The 14,324-nt window shown below is 32.8% G+C and overlaps 2 protein-coding genes across 3 annotated transcripts; both read left to right on the top strand.

Moving 5' to 3' along the window:
* Positions 1–3,882: 3,882 nt before the first annotated feature.
* On the top strand, positions 3,883–11,243 carry LOC101205540 (magnesium/proton exchanger). Of its 2 annotated transcripts, none has more exons than XM_004152199.3 (9): positions 3,883–4,119; positions 5,590–5,992; positions 6,321–6,496; positions 6,660–6,778; positions 6,873–7,021; positions 8,378–8,508; positions 9,656–9,872; positions 10,027–10,156; positions 10,825–11,243. In XM_004152199.3, the coding sequence occupies exons 2-9, from the start codon at positions 5,599–5,601 to the stop codon at positions 11,120–11,122; spliced, it is 1,614 nt and encodes a 537-aa protein (XP_004152247.1). In that variant the 5' UTR covers positions 3,883–4,119; positions 5,590–5,598; the 3' UTR covers positions 11,123–11,243. The 2 variants fall into 2 exon arrangements, with proteins under 2 accessions (XP_004152247.1, XP_011652937.1); XM_011654635.2 differs by having other exon boundaries at positions 8,390–8,508.
* Positions 11,244–12,349: 1,106 nt separating this feature from the next.
* Positions 12,350–14,008, top strand: LOC101205063 (epoxide hydrolase A). Its single transcript, XM_004152197.3, has 3 exons — positions 12,350–13,023; positions 13,178–13,416; positions 13,497–14,008. The coding sequence occupies exons 1-3, from the start codon at positions 12,559–12,561 to the stop codon at positions 13,741–13,743; spliced, it is 951 nt and encodes a 316-aa protein (XP_004152245.1). The 5' UTR covers positions 12,350–12,558; the 3' UTR covers positions 13,744–14,008.
* The last annotated feature ends 316 nt before the right edge of the window (positions 14,009–14,324 follow it).

Below are 14,324 nucleotides of genomic sequence, written 5' to 3' on the forward strand. Positions count from 1 at the left end.
CTATGTTTTTCTTAATTAGTACCAAAAAAAATCTTTAAATTTTAAATTTTAATTTATGAAAATTAGTTTTGATTTCTCTATTTTTATTAGTTGTGTTTGTTGGTCTAAGTTTGGATGCTAATTTCAATTTTATTTTTAGATTTTAAAAGGTTAAAATTTTATTTTTCATCTTTATAAAAATACCTTCACTAAATCGATTACGATCAATTGTCTGATTGAAAAAAAATATTAAAAAGGAAAAATTAAACAATATTTTAATTAAAAGTAATGTTTAAAATAAAAACATTATAAAATTCTCTAATTATTGATGAACAATACCTATCAATCAGCTAACCTCAAACACAGGAATCCATAGCAAAGATTAGTCCTTTGTCTTCGCCAAAACGGGGGTGGGATGATGACACATAATTACTCAACGCTGACGCGTCCCTAACAATATGATGTACTCAAAATAAAAGACCTCCTCACATAAATATATAATTATGCCTCTAAAATTACATAACTACCCTTCCAATAAAACGAAATTAATTAGAAGTGTGGGTTTATATTTTCAACTTTGGTATGGTTCATCGCTGTGTTGAACTATTTGTATTATATACTTATTAATGTGGGTAGAGATAAATACATCTTTATCTTACCTACCTTGTCCGTCACATGGTAGTAGCTAGTAGAGAATTTATTTGAAGAGGAGATCGATAACCGTGACGTACAAAAGATAAAACTTATACATTCATGTGTGATACTTGCTATAAACATTTCCATACTTATTTCAAAGAGTGAAAGAGTATAGAAGGTATAGAGAGTATGAAGGTCATACTCAAATTTCCTCGTATGAAATTGTAATGGTGTATGTATAAAGAAAGTTGACTTAGGTTATTTCTTAAGAGTTTCGAAGTTGCCTCAAGATAATTAGATATAATCTACCGTGCCAAAAGGCAGGCTTGGTTTTTCAATTTTGCTAGGGTTGATCTCAACCAAGGTTGAAGCCAACATCTTGTTAATACATTTGGGGCAGCTTAGCCTGCCAGTCCTCTTTTTCTAAATTCATTTTTTGTCCTTAATTGCTACTGTCAACCGTTGTCAAGCTTATTTTTACTTGTTGTTTATATTTGAGCTATAAAATGTCAGTTAAATATATTTTAGTGTAAATTACCTATAACAATTCTTAAAATGTTAAAAGTTTGAGCCTTAACTCAACGGAAATTAACATGCATATTGGTGAACTAGAAAAAGAGAGAAAAGTAATTAATATTTGACAATTATTATAATTTTTTAAATCATAACGTTGTACGTCAACAGAAAAATATAGTTCAATCATTAAACATATATGTTATATTATGAGCTTCTTCATTCAATAAATTTGTTGATCTTTTATAAATAACATATCTTCTACACTCTATATGATTTTTATATTTTTTTATGCAAAATTAATAGTCAAATTTTTACGTGAATATCCAAAATCCAACTCAAAAAGCTAGAAGAACAACAACACTCTACCCAAATGAAAGAATCATAATAACCAACCAAATTTACAAAACCAACAACACATCACCTCATACCGTGAACAATAATCTTATTACTTTCACGGTGACAAAACATGAAAGAAACATGAACCAATCGATTTGCCAAATTCCAAATAAAACTAAAGTTACTAATTAATCTTTAGTTATTGATCGTAACATCATGAGAATAAAGGTGTTTATCCCTAATTAGCACTATATTAATTAAGTCTAAGAATATTGTCTAAGATGGAACCCACCCAACAAATTATCACGTGTCACAAAAGCACGTATTTGGTTTAAAAAACATATTTGGAGATCGAAAATTATGAATGAAATGAAGGTGTGTGAATTTGGCCAAACAACACTAAAACTAATTAGGGAGCCAAAAAAATTGTTATGGATTGTGATGCTCAACAAAAAGAAAAGAAAAAAAGGCACACACTTGTCACTTTTATTATTATTAATATTAACTATAGTTTCATCAATTTGGAGTGAGAAGGTAGAGACCTAAAATCAAACTCTTTGTCCCAAATTTGAGTTTTATTCAAAATGCATTATTCCTCTTTTTAAGCCTAACTCATGCACATATACCAAACACCCTTCAAAAGAAAACCAAGGATTAAAATGAGACACGCTCACAAATGATTAAGGGCCATAAAAGACAATTAAAATTGAAGCATAACTTTACCCTTAAAAGGATCATTTAATTTTTTAAAAGTTGCATCAACCACGAAAACATTTATTAAAAAAACACTCTATCTCACTTTTTTTTTCTTTATATATTGCGAATATGGACAAATAATCAGTGATATTAGACAACTCTATCGGAGAGTTATCGATTTTTAAATTTGCTACTTTTGTAATTTAGAAAATGTAGTGACGTAGACCATATTATCATACTTTTTTTTGCTATTTTTATAAGTACTCTTTTATATTTTTGAGAACGTAGATATAAATAAAATCTATGTATGCTTAAGAATTTATAATGTTCGATGTCTTTAAATAACTATATTTGTTTTATTAATCTAAAAATTACTTTGATAATTGTGCTTGTTTTGTAGGATTGCTATCGGTAAATATCTTAAAATTGCATAATGTTTGAAGAATGTTCTTATGACTATTTATTAACTTATAATTAATTTAATATAATTTCAATCTCTATAACATTTTTTTAAAATCAATTTAAATTTATTTTTTAGATCAATACAACTCAACAAAATAACAGGATAATTGTTGTAAATGGAAAAATGGTTGGCAATATTTACCAAATACATTTTCTTTTTAGATGATTATAACTTAGTCTGCATCATATTTTTAACACTATAAACCTCCAAATTTTATAAAATACATAAAGTCTACATCATATAATAATAAAAATTGTTGAAAATTTTAACATTTAAAACTAAATTGAAACATAGTGAAAAAAATATAAAGACTAAATTGTTACACACCAAAAATTCAGAGACTAAATGGATACAAAATTAAAAGTACAAGAACTAAACCGATACAAACCAATGTTTAAAGACTAAATTGTTATTACTTTTGCAAAAGTTTGGAGACCACTAGTAATTTTTAGGTTTAAACTTATTTTGGTTCATAAACTTTGTTTCTTGTCTATTTTGGTCATTAAACTTTTAAAACGGTATGTTTTAATCCTAAAACTTTTTAGAAGAATTTACTTTCGTCCTCAAAATTAGGATTTAGATAATTCTTTAATTGAATAATGAGTTAACTTCTATACTTAGATATAAGTAAGCTCTAGATTTATGATGTTAATTTATTCTATAAATCTTTTAGGCCAATGTAGAAACAATATACCTAAATTTTTCAAAACCCAACTATCTCACATTCCCTCCCGACTCACCACCCTTTATTTTTTTAAAATTAGAATTTTGAAGATAAATATTCCAACCAATCACAAAACAAAAAGAGAAGGAAAAAGAAAGGATTGGTAGGAAAAGGAAAAAAAATGACATCATAAAATATATACATTGGTTTTTCATTTTACAATATGGTTGAAATTTAGAGTTAAAATTTACCCAATTAATAATAAAAGTTATATTAATTCTAAGAGAATTGCATTGACAAAAACATTTAAAAAAAATAGTTCATAACATTTATTTTATTTTTTAATTTAGAAAAGAAATATCATCCTTTGGGTTTCCTATTTTTGCAAGGTATTATAGTGATAAAATATTTGATTTGTGGAATATGATCCCCAAATGTCAATGGGCATTTTACACATAAAACGAGCATTATAATATACTTTCTTTTTTCATTTTGAAGAAAAGGTTAAATAGTTTGTTTGTACTTTTTACGAAGGTTGATTTCACTTTTCATTCAAACAGAATATGAATAAAAAACAAAAACAAAATTATATTTTAATCCTTACATCTTCCAATCGCCTGGACGCTATACACAGCTACTCCGACTTCTCTCTACCTTCCCCTCTCCCCCCCACCGCTGCCGTACCTCACTCATACAACCTTTCAACTGCATTCATTTTCCATCCATACCCATACTGGACGGCCGTACTCCGCTGCCGGATAGATCACCCGGACGCTGATGTTACGGCCGGTTCTGAAGCTGTTACATTAGTTTACATACTCTTCCGGAGGTAGCTTCGTTTTTTTTTTTTCTTTTTTAATTTCACTTTTGTAGTTAGATCGTGTTATTGAACGCTTCGGTGATTGTTGTTCTTGTTGTTTTCTCATTTTTAAGTCGTTGCACTTCATTTCTATCCTATTGAATGATCATACTTTGATTGGTATTCGTGCTGAGTTTCTGCAGTTTTTATTTATTTATTTGTTTGTTTGTTATTTTAATATTCAGTAACATGCTTGATTCTTTTATATATGTCAGTTTTGGATTTTTCGTCCTCTTCACATCTTATTTAGTTGTCGAAGATAATTGACTCAGTTTTGAATTTTGATGGGCTTGATTAAAATTTTTGTTGTTTGAGATGGCGAGAGAAGAACTCGCTGCTGGTTGGTTCCAATGTTAAGTACTGGAGTTCTGTGCATAAGAACGCACGTGGATGAATTTTGAATTTTCTGTACAAAACGGATCATTAGGACTTGAAAAAAAAAAAGGAAAGGTGAAGAGCACATTCTACGATTGTTCTTCATACAGCCTCTTGTAATTATGGTCTTTTCATGATTTTTTTTGTGGGGGGGGGGGGGATCTGTTCAACCCTTGCCTCTAGGTTGTTTCTGTTTCCTTTTGATTGAATATACATTTTTGTTTCTCATAAAAAAATAAAAGTACATGAGCACGTTGTTAATGAAAGGCAATGAAGTTTGTATCCTAGGGAGAGACGACAGCCTCTTGAAAATTTGTTTGGCTCATCTCTCTACATATATACTATTGGGATACTATGAATGCTTTTATCAATTGGTATCGCAGCACCTTTTAGAGCATGTGAAGGGGTAAGAAGATGGACAACCTTAAGAAATCAGTAGATTAATGGTTGGGGAGTAGAAGTTTAGAATATACTAGTGATTGAAATGATTTTACAATGTTAGTGGAGGGAGTTAGGCTGCTATTGCAGAGACAAGAGGCTGTGCTTACATGAGTGAGATCGTGTAAATGAGTGAAATGGTTTTGAGGGGGCGAAGATGAGCAAAGCTGTCACCAGAAGGTTGAATTACCAGCATTTGATGAGAGAGATTCGGGAGGATGGCAACCTAGCACACCTTTGATTTTAGGGTTCGATTTCTGGTGGTTGTTTAGCACTAATTCTTTTTAGTTTAAGCTTGAGATCTTTCTCCAAGTCAACAAATAAAATTTGAAAGATTGTGAATACATTGTTTAAGTCAGAATGGGTTTGAAAGGAGTATTAAATGATGGTCACTGTACTTGAAAAATTCTTTATATCATAGTACTTCATGTCATATTTGATGTCTTGCAAGAAAACTTATGTCTGTTGATCAATCTCTTTGCTTGCAGATTTTGTTCTCATGGTACAATTTATTGTCATTTTACTTTAAAGGGTGGTGCTTTTTTTTTTCCTTTGTTTTCTTTTATCAGATTCATTGATGTTTTGCTAGAAAAATTAACCCCCCTGTATTGGACTTGTGTTTGGCAGTTGATTAAAATGGCATCATTTGCTATAGAAAATGTAGAAAGTGGACAAGCAATTTCTAGCATTTCTGGGACTGGAAAATGTGAAAGCTACTTCATTTTTAGTATTGAAACCTCCCTTGGGGATGCACTTCGGATATTTCTATATTTTATGGGCCTTGCATATTGTTTCGTTGGATTGTCTGCTATTACTGCTCGATTTTTTCGGTCCATGGAGAATGTTGTGAAGCACTCAAGGAAGGTGGTAGAGATAGATCCACACACCAATACTGAAATTATTAGATATGAGAAGGTCTGGAATTTTACAATAGCAGATATCAGCTTACTGGCGTTTGGCACTAGCTTTCCTCAAATATCACTAGCTACTATTGATGCTATTCGAAATATTGGCAACCTGTATGCTGGAGGTTTATTCACTTTCTTTACTCTCATAAGTTCTGAACTAGGCCTTTCAAATAAAAATATTTGAATCTCACTTAAATTTTTCTTTATTTATTCATGTTATCTGGTTAGCCAGTCAGATCCATAAGCTAATGTATGTCTTCTACCTGACACATGAAATTAACTTTGTATTACAATTCATCAGTTCTATTTATTATGATTAATACTATTACTATTATTATTGCCAGGAAAGTTAAAAGGCTTTTGATTATGACTAAGAAGTTAGAAAGTATTAACGTTTTCCACCTTCCCAGTAGTCTGATTATTTTTATTGTTTGACAAAATGAAATCAAGGTCTGGGACCTGGAACACTGGTTGGTTCTGCTGCTTTCGACCTTTTTCCCATTCATGCTGTTTGCGTTGTAGTGCCTAAGGCAGGGGAGTTGAAAAAAATATCTGATATAGGAGTTTGGCTAGTTGAGCTCGTTTGGTCTTTCTGGGCTTATATTTGGCTATACATTATTTTGGAGGTAATACTTAGAATTTTCTCTTTTATAGGATTTCTAAATGCTTTCTTGTCTTTTTGTATGTCATCACATGCATTTTGTTCTCTTTAATCTCAATTTTTGCTGTTGAAGCAACTCTAACTGCGTTATGTCAAAGTATCATAGCTGATATACATCGAACTCTTAGGTGTGGACACCAAAAGTAATAACTCTTTGGGAAGCTTTGTTGACTGTGCTACAGTATGGATTACTGCTTACACATGCTTATGCTCAAGATAAGAGATGGCCCTACTTGTCCCTTCCTTTGTATGCTGCTCTTTCTTTTGTCTTTTCTTGTTATGGTGGAAACAAGGCAAGTTCTTTTGGAAGTATGCTTCTAATCTCTATTCTGACTTGCCAGGGCAAGAACCGAGAGGCCAGAGGAATGGGTGCCACCTGAGATTGATATATGCAAACAGGATAATCCCTGTAGAGAGGAATTTCAAGCCCATGAGAATGAGCAGAGAAGCATTGTTGACATTTTCTCCATCCATGATAGTGATGGGAAAGGTAATGGTAAAATTGATTCATTTTTCAATTTGTTTTAAAAATAGGCTGAAGTGATACACTTTGGAATCCTCTTCTAGGGAACATTTATGATGTTAAGGATTTGAATGCAATTGTCATTAGTTTCCAGGGGCCTGAACTTTGCAACTCCATAACTGAGATCTTGATTGAATGTGGACATGAGGCTTATTGAAGTCTGTTGGTGGGGATTGATAGAATAACCTAAACGTGAGTCAAAAGTGAAAATGCACTAAACCCTAAATTATAATTGATTGTTTCTTTATTACAATAGAAAATTGAAGGATGGAAGCCATGGATGTTGCAAGAGAACCTCCCATCAAGAACTAATGTGAAGAAGACATTACAGAGATAAATATATATTTTAATGCTCACGTGTGGGAGATTAATTTATTCATATCAGGAATCAGAAAGATGATGAAACTTTCAATTCAAGGAATGTTTCTCAGTTTTCTCATTTGCATTTTGGAATTTTTTTTGCTCTTTTGGTATGTAAAGTTGATGTGAGAGTACTAGTTAGGGGTATATGGGTAAGATTAGTAATATATCAGTAAGGGTATAATGGTAAAATTAGTATGGTTTTAGTATGGGCATGATGAAAATTAGTTAAGGGTGCCTTGGGTATAAATAGAGGGTGATGTGTAGGAATAGAGTATCATGGTCAAATTCTTAATTTATTAGAACTAATTAGTTTCTTTGGTTTATTAGGATTAGGACTAGTCTTCTTGTATTGACAACTTTTGAACATTAATAAAATTCTCTCATTTGGCATACACTAGAGGGACTTTAAAATAGTGTTAGATAAAGGGGGGGGGGGGGGGGGGGGGGGGGGACTGATTTTGTTATTGTCCAATGTTGGGTGGGGTCATGGCTCGTGTTAGAGTAATAGTTGGGGGTACAGGATAAGATTAGTAGGATATTAGTAAGGAGTATTATGGATAATTAACCAGTAATGTCTTGGTTATAAATAAGAGAGGTCGGGCACCTTGGGGGTGTGGGTCATTTTGTTAAGAGTTTCCACTGTGGGAACCTAGGAGAGAGAGCCCTCTTGAAAGGCTACTAATATTGCAGAATGTGTTCTTTGTGTTTCTTCTAAGTTTTTTTGATTGGTGGTATCCTGAAATTAAGGTTTTAAGTTTTGATAGTTCATGCCAATCTTTTTTATAAATGCTCATAAGCATCATGAGCATGCCATTCCATTTTTACCTTTATTTGATGGGAACTTCTCTTTGTTTTATGAATTTATAGTTCCACATGGATAAATTGTACTTAATCTTTTGTTTTGCCTGCATATCTATGAAAAGAACCATTTTATCTGCATATTGATATCTTTTATTTTAGTATATCATGAAGTTCCTGGACACGATATTGCTGAATCCTCCAATAGTAATATTCCCGAGGAGATGGATGGAAAGGCAGACCACCCTCATGTGCTTAAAATTTGGAAACAACAGTTTGTGGATGCACTTTCGGTAATGTTTTTTATGCTTTTATGAGAACCAATCATTTTTTGTTGCCTACCGAGGAATTATGAAGCTTAGTTGTTCAATACCATTTTCTTTTTCAAATTGTGATGTGCTGGGAATTCCTAACCTTTATTTTGCTGTCAGCTCAACTTGAGGAAGGTGTTTTAATCAAATAGTTAGTATGTCTCAAAATGCTAAAATTTAATAAAAGGACTTTTCATCCCAGATGTATGGCATCATTTTAGTTCTTATAATCTAAACGAATGTGAATTATGTACGTTTCATAACTGATTGCCGGAAAACCAATATGGTTGGCCTTTGAAGTCAAGAAGAAAAGTAGATGTCTTTGATGCGGCAAGCTTAAATTTCAGTTGGCATCTATTCTATGAGTTTTCTTATACCAAATTTTGTAAGATGGGAATTATTGTGTGAGATAAACCAAAATGACCCATCCTTATCCAAACATGTCAAATTACCAATGGAAACATGTTAAATTACCAATGGACAAAATGTTTGATACTGTTGGTGATATATAATTAAATTTGCCTTCAACCACTAGCTTAAGCTTTTGGGTGAATTGGTGGTTTAATATGGTATCAGAGCAGGTGGTCCAGGGAAGTCCTGTGTTCAAGCCCCTGCATTGTCATTTCCTCTCCAATTAAAATCTATTTCCACTTGTTGGGCCTTTAAATATTTCAAGTCCACAAGTGAGGGGGGAGTGTTGGTGATATATAATTAAATTTGCCTTCAATCACTAGCTTAAGCTTTTGGGTGAATTGGTGATTTAATAGATACATTGCTTGTGGGCTTGAAATATTGTAGGATACCTAACAAGTGAAAATCAACGTTAATTGGAGAAGAAATAACATTGAAGAGGTTTGAACACATGATCTCTTGAACCAATTGCCAAGATACCTTATTAAATTGTCGATTGACCAAAAAACATAAGTTTTTAGATGAATGTGAATTTAATATTATATCATGTAACAAAACACTAATGTTATTTAGAAGAAAATTGCCAAATGTTCTTTGAACTTATTTAGTAAATATTCTTAACCCGTTTCTGTCAATGGGAACACACGTTGTTCTTCTCCCAACATTATTAGCTGAAAAGGTTAGTTTCAATTTTGTATATGGTGATTCCTTTTGGCAGTTGGAAACTTCAGAATCAAAGCAGCGGAATAACATCTATTTACGATCAGCAAGATTATGCTGGCAGTTGATTGTTGCTCCATGGAGACTTTTGTTTGCTTTTGTACCTCCTTATCACATTGCTCATGGATGGGTTGCCTTTATTTGCTCCCTTATGTTCATAAGTGGGATAGCTTATGTCCTTACTAAGTTCACAGATCTAATAAGCTGTGTCTCAGGTTCTTCTTATTGCCCAATTTAAAAATATTAGTTTTTCTCAATTTTCAGTGAAGGCTATTATGCCTCGATGGCTTTGGAAAGAATGGCCTCTCATTTGTCATTTTGTTTTTCTCGTATGTCTTCTCTAATTTTCTTTTTCCTTGTGTTACGCAGGAATAAATCCTTATGTCATAGCATTTACAGCATTGGCAAGTGGAACTTCTTGGCCAGATTTAGTGGCTAGTAAGATTGCTGCTGAGCGCCAGACAACGGCAGACTCTGCCATTGCAAACATAACTTGCAGGTAGGTTCTCTCTTAACTACATTACTAGACCCATATTCTTTTGTTTTTGTAAATGTTATGTGGAATATCATTATGCTCAGTCTGTCCAGATAAATATAAATTCTTAAATTACCAATTCAATGAAAGTTTAGTCTTGATATTTGAAAACATTTACAGGACTTAACCATCATGGTTGACCATGACCTAGTTGTAAATATGGAGATGTGACCTTAACCAACATCTAAAAGGTCATGAGTTCAATCCATTGTAGCCACCTACTTAGGCTTTAATATCTTACGGGTTTTCATTTTCATAACACTCATATGATGTAGGGTCAAACAAATTTTTCCGTGAGATTAGTTGACTCAAACACTTCCATATATAAAAAGAAATGTTTTTAAGGCTTTGAATTTTGAAGTCATGTTGGTATCCACGTGGATCCTTACCTTTAAAATGTTTTTCGATAAGTCATGGATGCTAATTTCAACCGTTTAGTTTAGTGTGACAATGCTGACTATGTTATTTAAATATTCTATGACTGGGTTATGTTAGGCCTACAAGTGATGCAGCTAAAAACAGAGATTAATTAAACAAAACATAGAAATCTGAAGGCTTATTCTCGATCTTTTTTAAGTATGGGAACCTGACGAAATGAAATGAAATGGTATTGTTGGAAATTTGATTTGCAGCAATTCAGTGAACATATACGTGGGAATTGGAGTTCCATGGCTGATAAGCACTACATACAACTTCATAGCATATAAAGAACCATTAAAGATAAAGGATGCAGGAGGGCTGAGCTTCAGTTTGTTGGTGTTTTTTTCGACATCTGTGGCTTGCATTGTTGTGCTTGTGTTTAGACGTGTAACATTAGGTGCAGAACTTGGAGGGCCAAAGGTTTGGGCTTGGATTACATGTATCTTTTTCATGGTGCTTTGGGTCATCTTTGTGGTCTTGTCTTCACTCAAGGTTTCAGATATTATCTGATTCTGATCTCTAAAGTATTTCCCCCATTTTGGTCTCTATCCACATATATACAACAAACTCAATTCACTGCAACATTAGTTTATTGTTATTATCTTTTATTTATTTTATTTTTATTTTTATATATGAATTTACTCTTTCCATTTTTTTTAAAAAATCTAGAATACACCATTATAGTTGTAAGGAGAAGATCCAAACTTTAGATTTTCTATATCTATTGTTATTTCATATTTGAATTTTGCTCTTTTTTTAACAAAATATTAATGGTTGATTTTCATGTTAATTGTATATATAGTTTTTTTTAGTAAAACAAATGGGGATGTGAGATTAGACCTTCAACTTTAAGAGATGCGTCATGTCAATTATCGTTGAATCTGAGTTCACTAGATCGTTTGATAAAGAATTTGGAAACAATAAATTTAATAAAACTAGGGCTATATTTCATGTTTTCGAAATTTGTTTTGTGAAAAGTTTATAGAATGAATTATAATTCAAATGCTGACAAACTATTGTGCACACCTTGACTAATCTCACGGGACAAGCTTTCGAACTCTATAGCATCCAAGCCACAAAGAAACTCCTAAGAAATTAATTAGTTGAACACATGAGCTCTTTAACTCATTGTTATCCATTGAAGGTTAGTTGTCAATAAATTATTATTAATTTATTTATAAACATGTTTTAGATTAAAAAAATAAGTGTATTAGGTAACCTAATTGAAAGTTCTCGTTTTGCACCTTTTGTATGTTGAGAACCAAAAGGTCTATGATTCAAAATTCACTCGTTTATACTAAAAAAAATTAATACAATAGAAAATTTTTAATCCAAGTCGAAAATGGATGACCAAAATTTTAACTCAAATCCAAAATATTTATTATTATTATTTTTTTGCTATATGATTTTATAAAAAAAAATTTAAAAATAGAAGAATTAAAAAACTATTTACAGCTCGTAGTAAAATTTTAATTAAAACCCAAAATGGATAACGAAAATTTTAATCAAAATCCAAAATATCCTTTGTATTGTTTTTTGCTATATGATGTAAATACTCTTTATTCTCTTCTATTTATGTAAATTCTCCTTTTTGATGCTATAATAATTTTTCCACCTGTCTTGTTTTGTTTGTTTTGAGATAAGTGAGGATGTTGATTGGGTTAAATCTCCATACACACATTACTAAGTTGTTGAATATTTAACGTCTATCTATAAGGCCTTTGACGGTGACCACAAAAACAAAAGAAATAGACCAAATAAAAGAAATGATTGGACGAACTCTTTGCATTCATCATCTGTCTTCACATTCCGGCCGCCTGCAATACAGATTAAGACATATACACATAAACAAAAAACATTCAAGAGCTTTTTGATATGATATTTATTCACATTGAAATCCATGCCGGCCAACCCTTTTCTTCACATTCCAATTGCAAGACGAGCTCATGGAGACCATTGAACACACCACCATCAACACTAATGGCATCAAAATGCACATCGCCTCCATAGGCACCGGCCCAGTTGTTCTTCTCCTCCATGGCTTCCCCGAGCTTTGGTACTCATGGCGCCACCAGCTTCTCTACCTTTCTTCGGTTGGATATCGAGCCATTGCCCCCGACCTCCGGGGCTTTGGCGACACCGACGCCCCTGAATCACATACAGCCTACACCGCCTTCCATATTGTGGGAGATTTGGTTGGGGCTTTGGATGAGCTTGGGATTGAGAAGGTGTTTGTTGTAGGCCATGATTGGGGGGCCATCATTGCTTGGTATTTTTGCTTGTTTAGGCCTGATAGAGTCAAGGCATTGGTGAACCTCAGCGTCCATTTCCTGCCAAGAAATCCAGCCATTTCTTTTGTTCAAGGTTTTAGATTTGCCTTTGGTGATGACTTCTACATTTGTAGGTTTCAGGTCATATCTATTTCAAACTACTTTTCTGTTTCTTCCCAATTGTTTCTGTTTGCTTATATTACATCTTTAATTTTAACCAAACACAAAAACACACTACTGTTTTTGTTTTAAATTTAAGTGTTCTTTTTTTTCTAAAAGAAATAATTTGTAACAGGTCCCAGGAGAGGCTGAAAAGGATTTTGGGTCCATTGACACAACTGAGTTATTCAAAAAGATTCTTTGTGGAAGAACTCCAGATCCTCCAATATTGCCTAAAGGGCTTGGAATTCGTTCTATCCCATCCCCACATGACCTTCCTTCTTGGCTCTCACAAGAAGATATCAACTATTTTGCTACCAAATTTAACCACACTGGCTTCACTGGAGGATTCAACTACTATCGAGCTCTCGACTTGTACACCCTACTTACATCTATCCATTTTAGTATGCTTAAGCATTTTTGGTTAATCAGATGAACTCTGTTGTTTGGTACAGAACTTGGGAGCTGACGGCATCGTGGAACAAAGCACAAGTCCAAGTGCCAGTGAAGTTCATCGTTGGGGATTTGGATCTGACCTACTATTTTCCAGGAGCCAAAGAGTATATCCACAATGGTGGATTCAAGACGGACGTGCCATTTTTGGAGGAAGTAGTTGTAATGGAAGATACTGCCCACTTCATCAACCAAGAAAGGCCACATGAAATCAGTGTTCACATCCATGAGTTTATCAAGAAATTCTGATCACTTCCACCCTATTGTGTTTATTGGGACTTAGAATTTCTTGCAGTTTGAGTTCTCCAGTTGTCCTTTCTTTTTCCAAAGACATTGAATAATAAAGGTCAGGGAATGAAAAGTCCTTTTCATTGTGTTTATATTTAGTTCATGGTTAAGGAAAATTATCAAATTGTTGTTCTCGAGTAGATGAGAACTGCAAGGTTTTATTTCTTATCAAGCTCAAAATTGCTTTTATGCAACTTAATTAGAGGCGATTCTCTATAAATTTATAGAGGTTTTCTTTCCTTTCTTATTTGGCCATATTTTGTCAATATATTGTGTTCATAATCTAAAAATGAGAAATTCCTACTCAAAATGAAATCAGAATTTTAAGATAAATAAACTCCTTAACCCAAATATAAAGTCAAAGTCTAGTATAGAGCCTCAACTTGGCATCTGTTTAACTTCACTTGACACTTCACAACGCAACGTTCAAATTCAGATTAGCACAATATTCCCTTGAAGCTCAAGATTCTTGAAGATGGAGCAGTTGTTCCCTAATGAAGCCCCCCCTAAAAGTTTTTAACTATTGTGTTCATAAATACTTT

This window comes from Cucumis sativus, chromosome 4 (assembly GCF_000004075.3).
Source record: "Cucumis sativus cultivar 9930 chromosome 4, Cucumber_9930_V3, whole genome shotgun sequence".
Taxonomy (NCBI): domain Eukaryota; kingdom Viridiplantae; phylum Streptophyta; class Magnoliopsida; order Cucurbitales; family Cucurbitaceae; genus Cucumis; species Cucumis sativus.

Bases quoted from the DNA above. Each gene is read 5' to 3' on its own strand.
- LOC101205063 (XM_004152197.3), top strand. From the start codon at position 12,559: ATGGAGACCATTGAACACACCACCATCAACACTAATGGCATCAAAATG. The intron at 13,024-13,177 runs GTCATATCTATT...AATTTGTAACAG, and splicing joins TCTACATTTGTAGGTTTCAG to GTCCCAGGAGAGGCTGAAAA. The intron at 13,417-13,496 runs GTACACCCTACT...TGTTTGGTACAG, and splicing joins TACTATCGAGCTCTCGACTT to AACTTGGGAGCTGACGGCAT.
- LOC101205540 (XM_004152199.3), top strand. From the start codon at position 5,599: ATGGCATCATTTGCTATAGAAAATGTAGAAAGTGGACAAGCAATTTCT. The intron at 6,497-6,659 runs GTAATACTTAGA...TCGAACTCTTAG, and splicing joins GGCTATACATTATTTTGGAG to GTGTGGACACCAAAAGTAAT. The intron at 10,157-10,824 runs GTAGGTTCTCTC...TTTGATTTGCAG, and splicing joins ATTGCAAACATAACTTGCAG to CAATTCAGTGAACATATACG.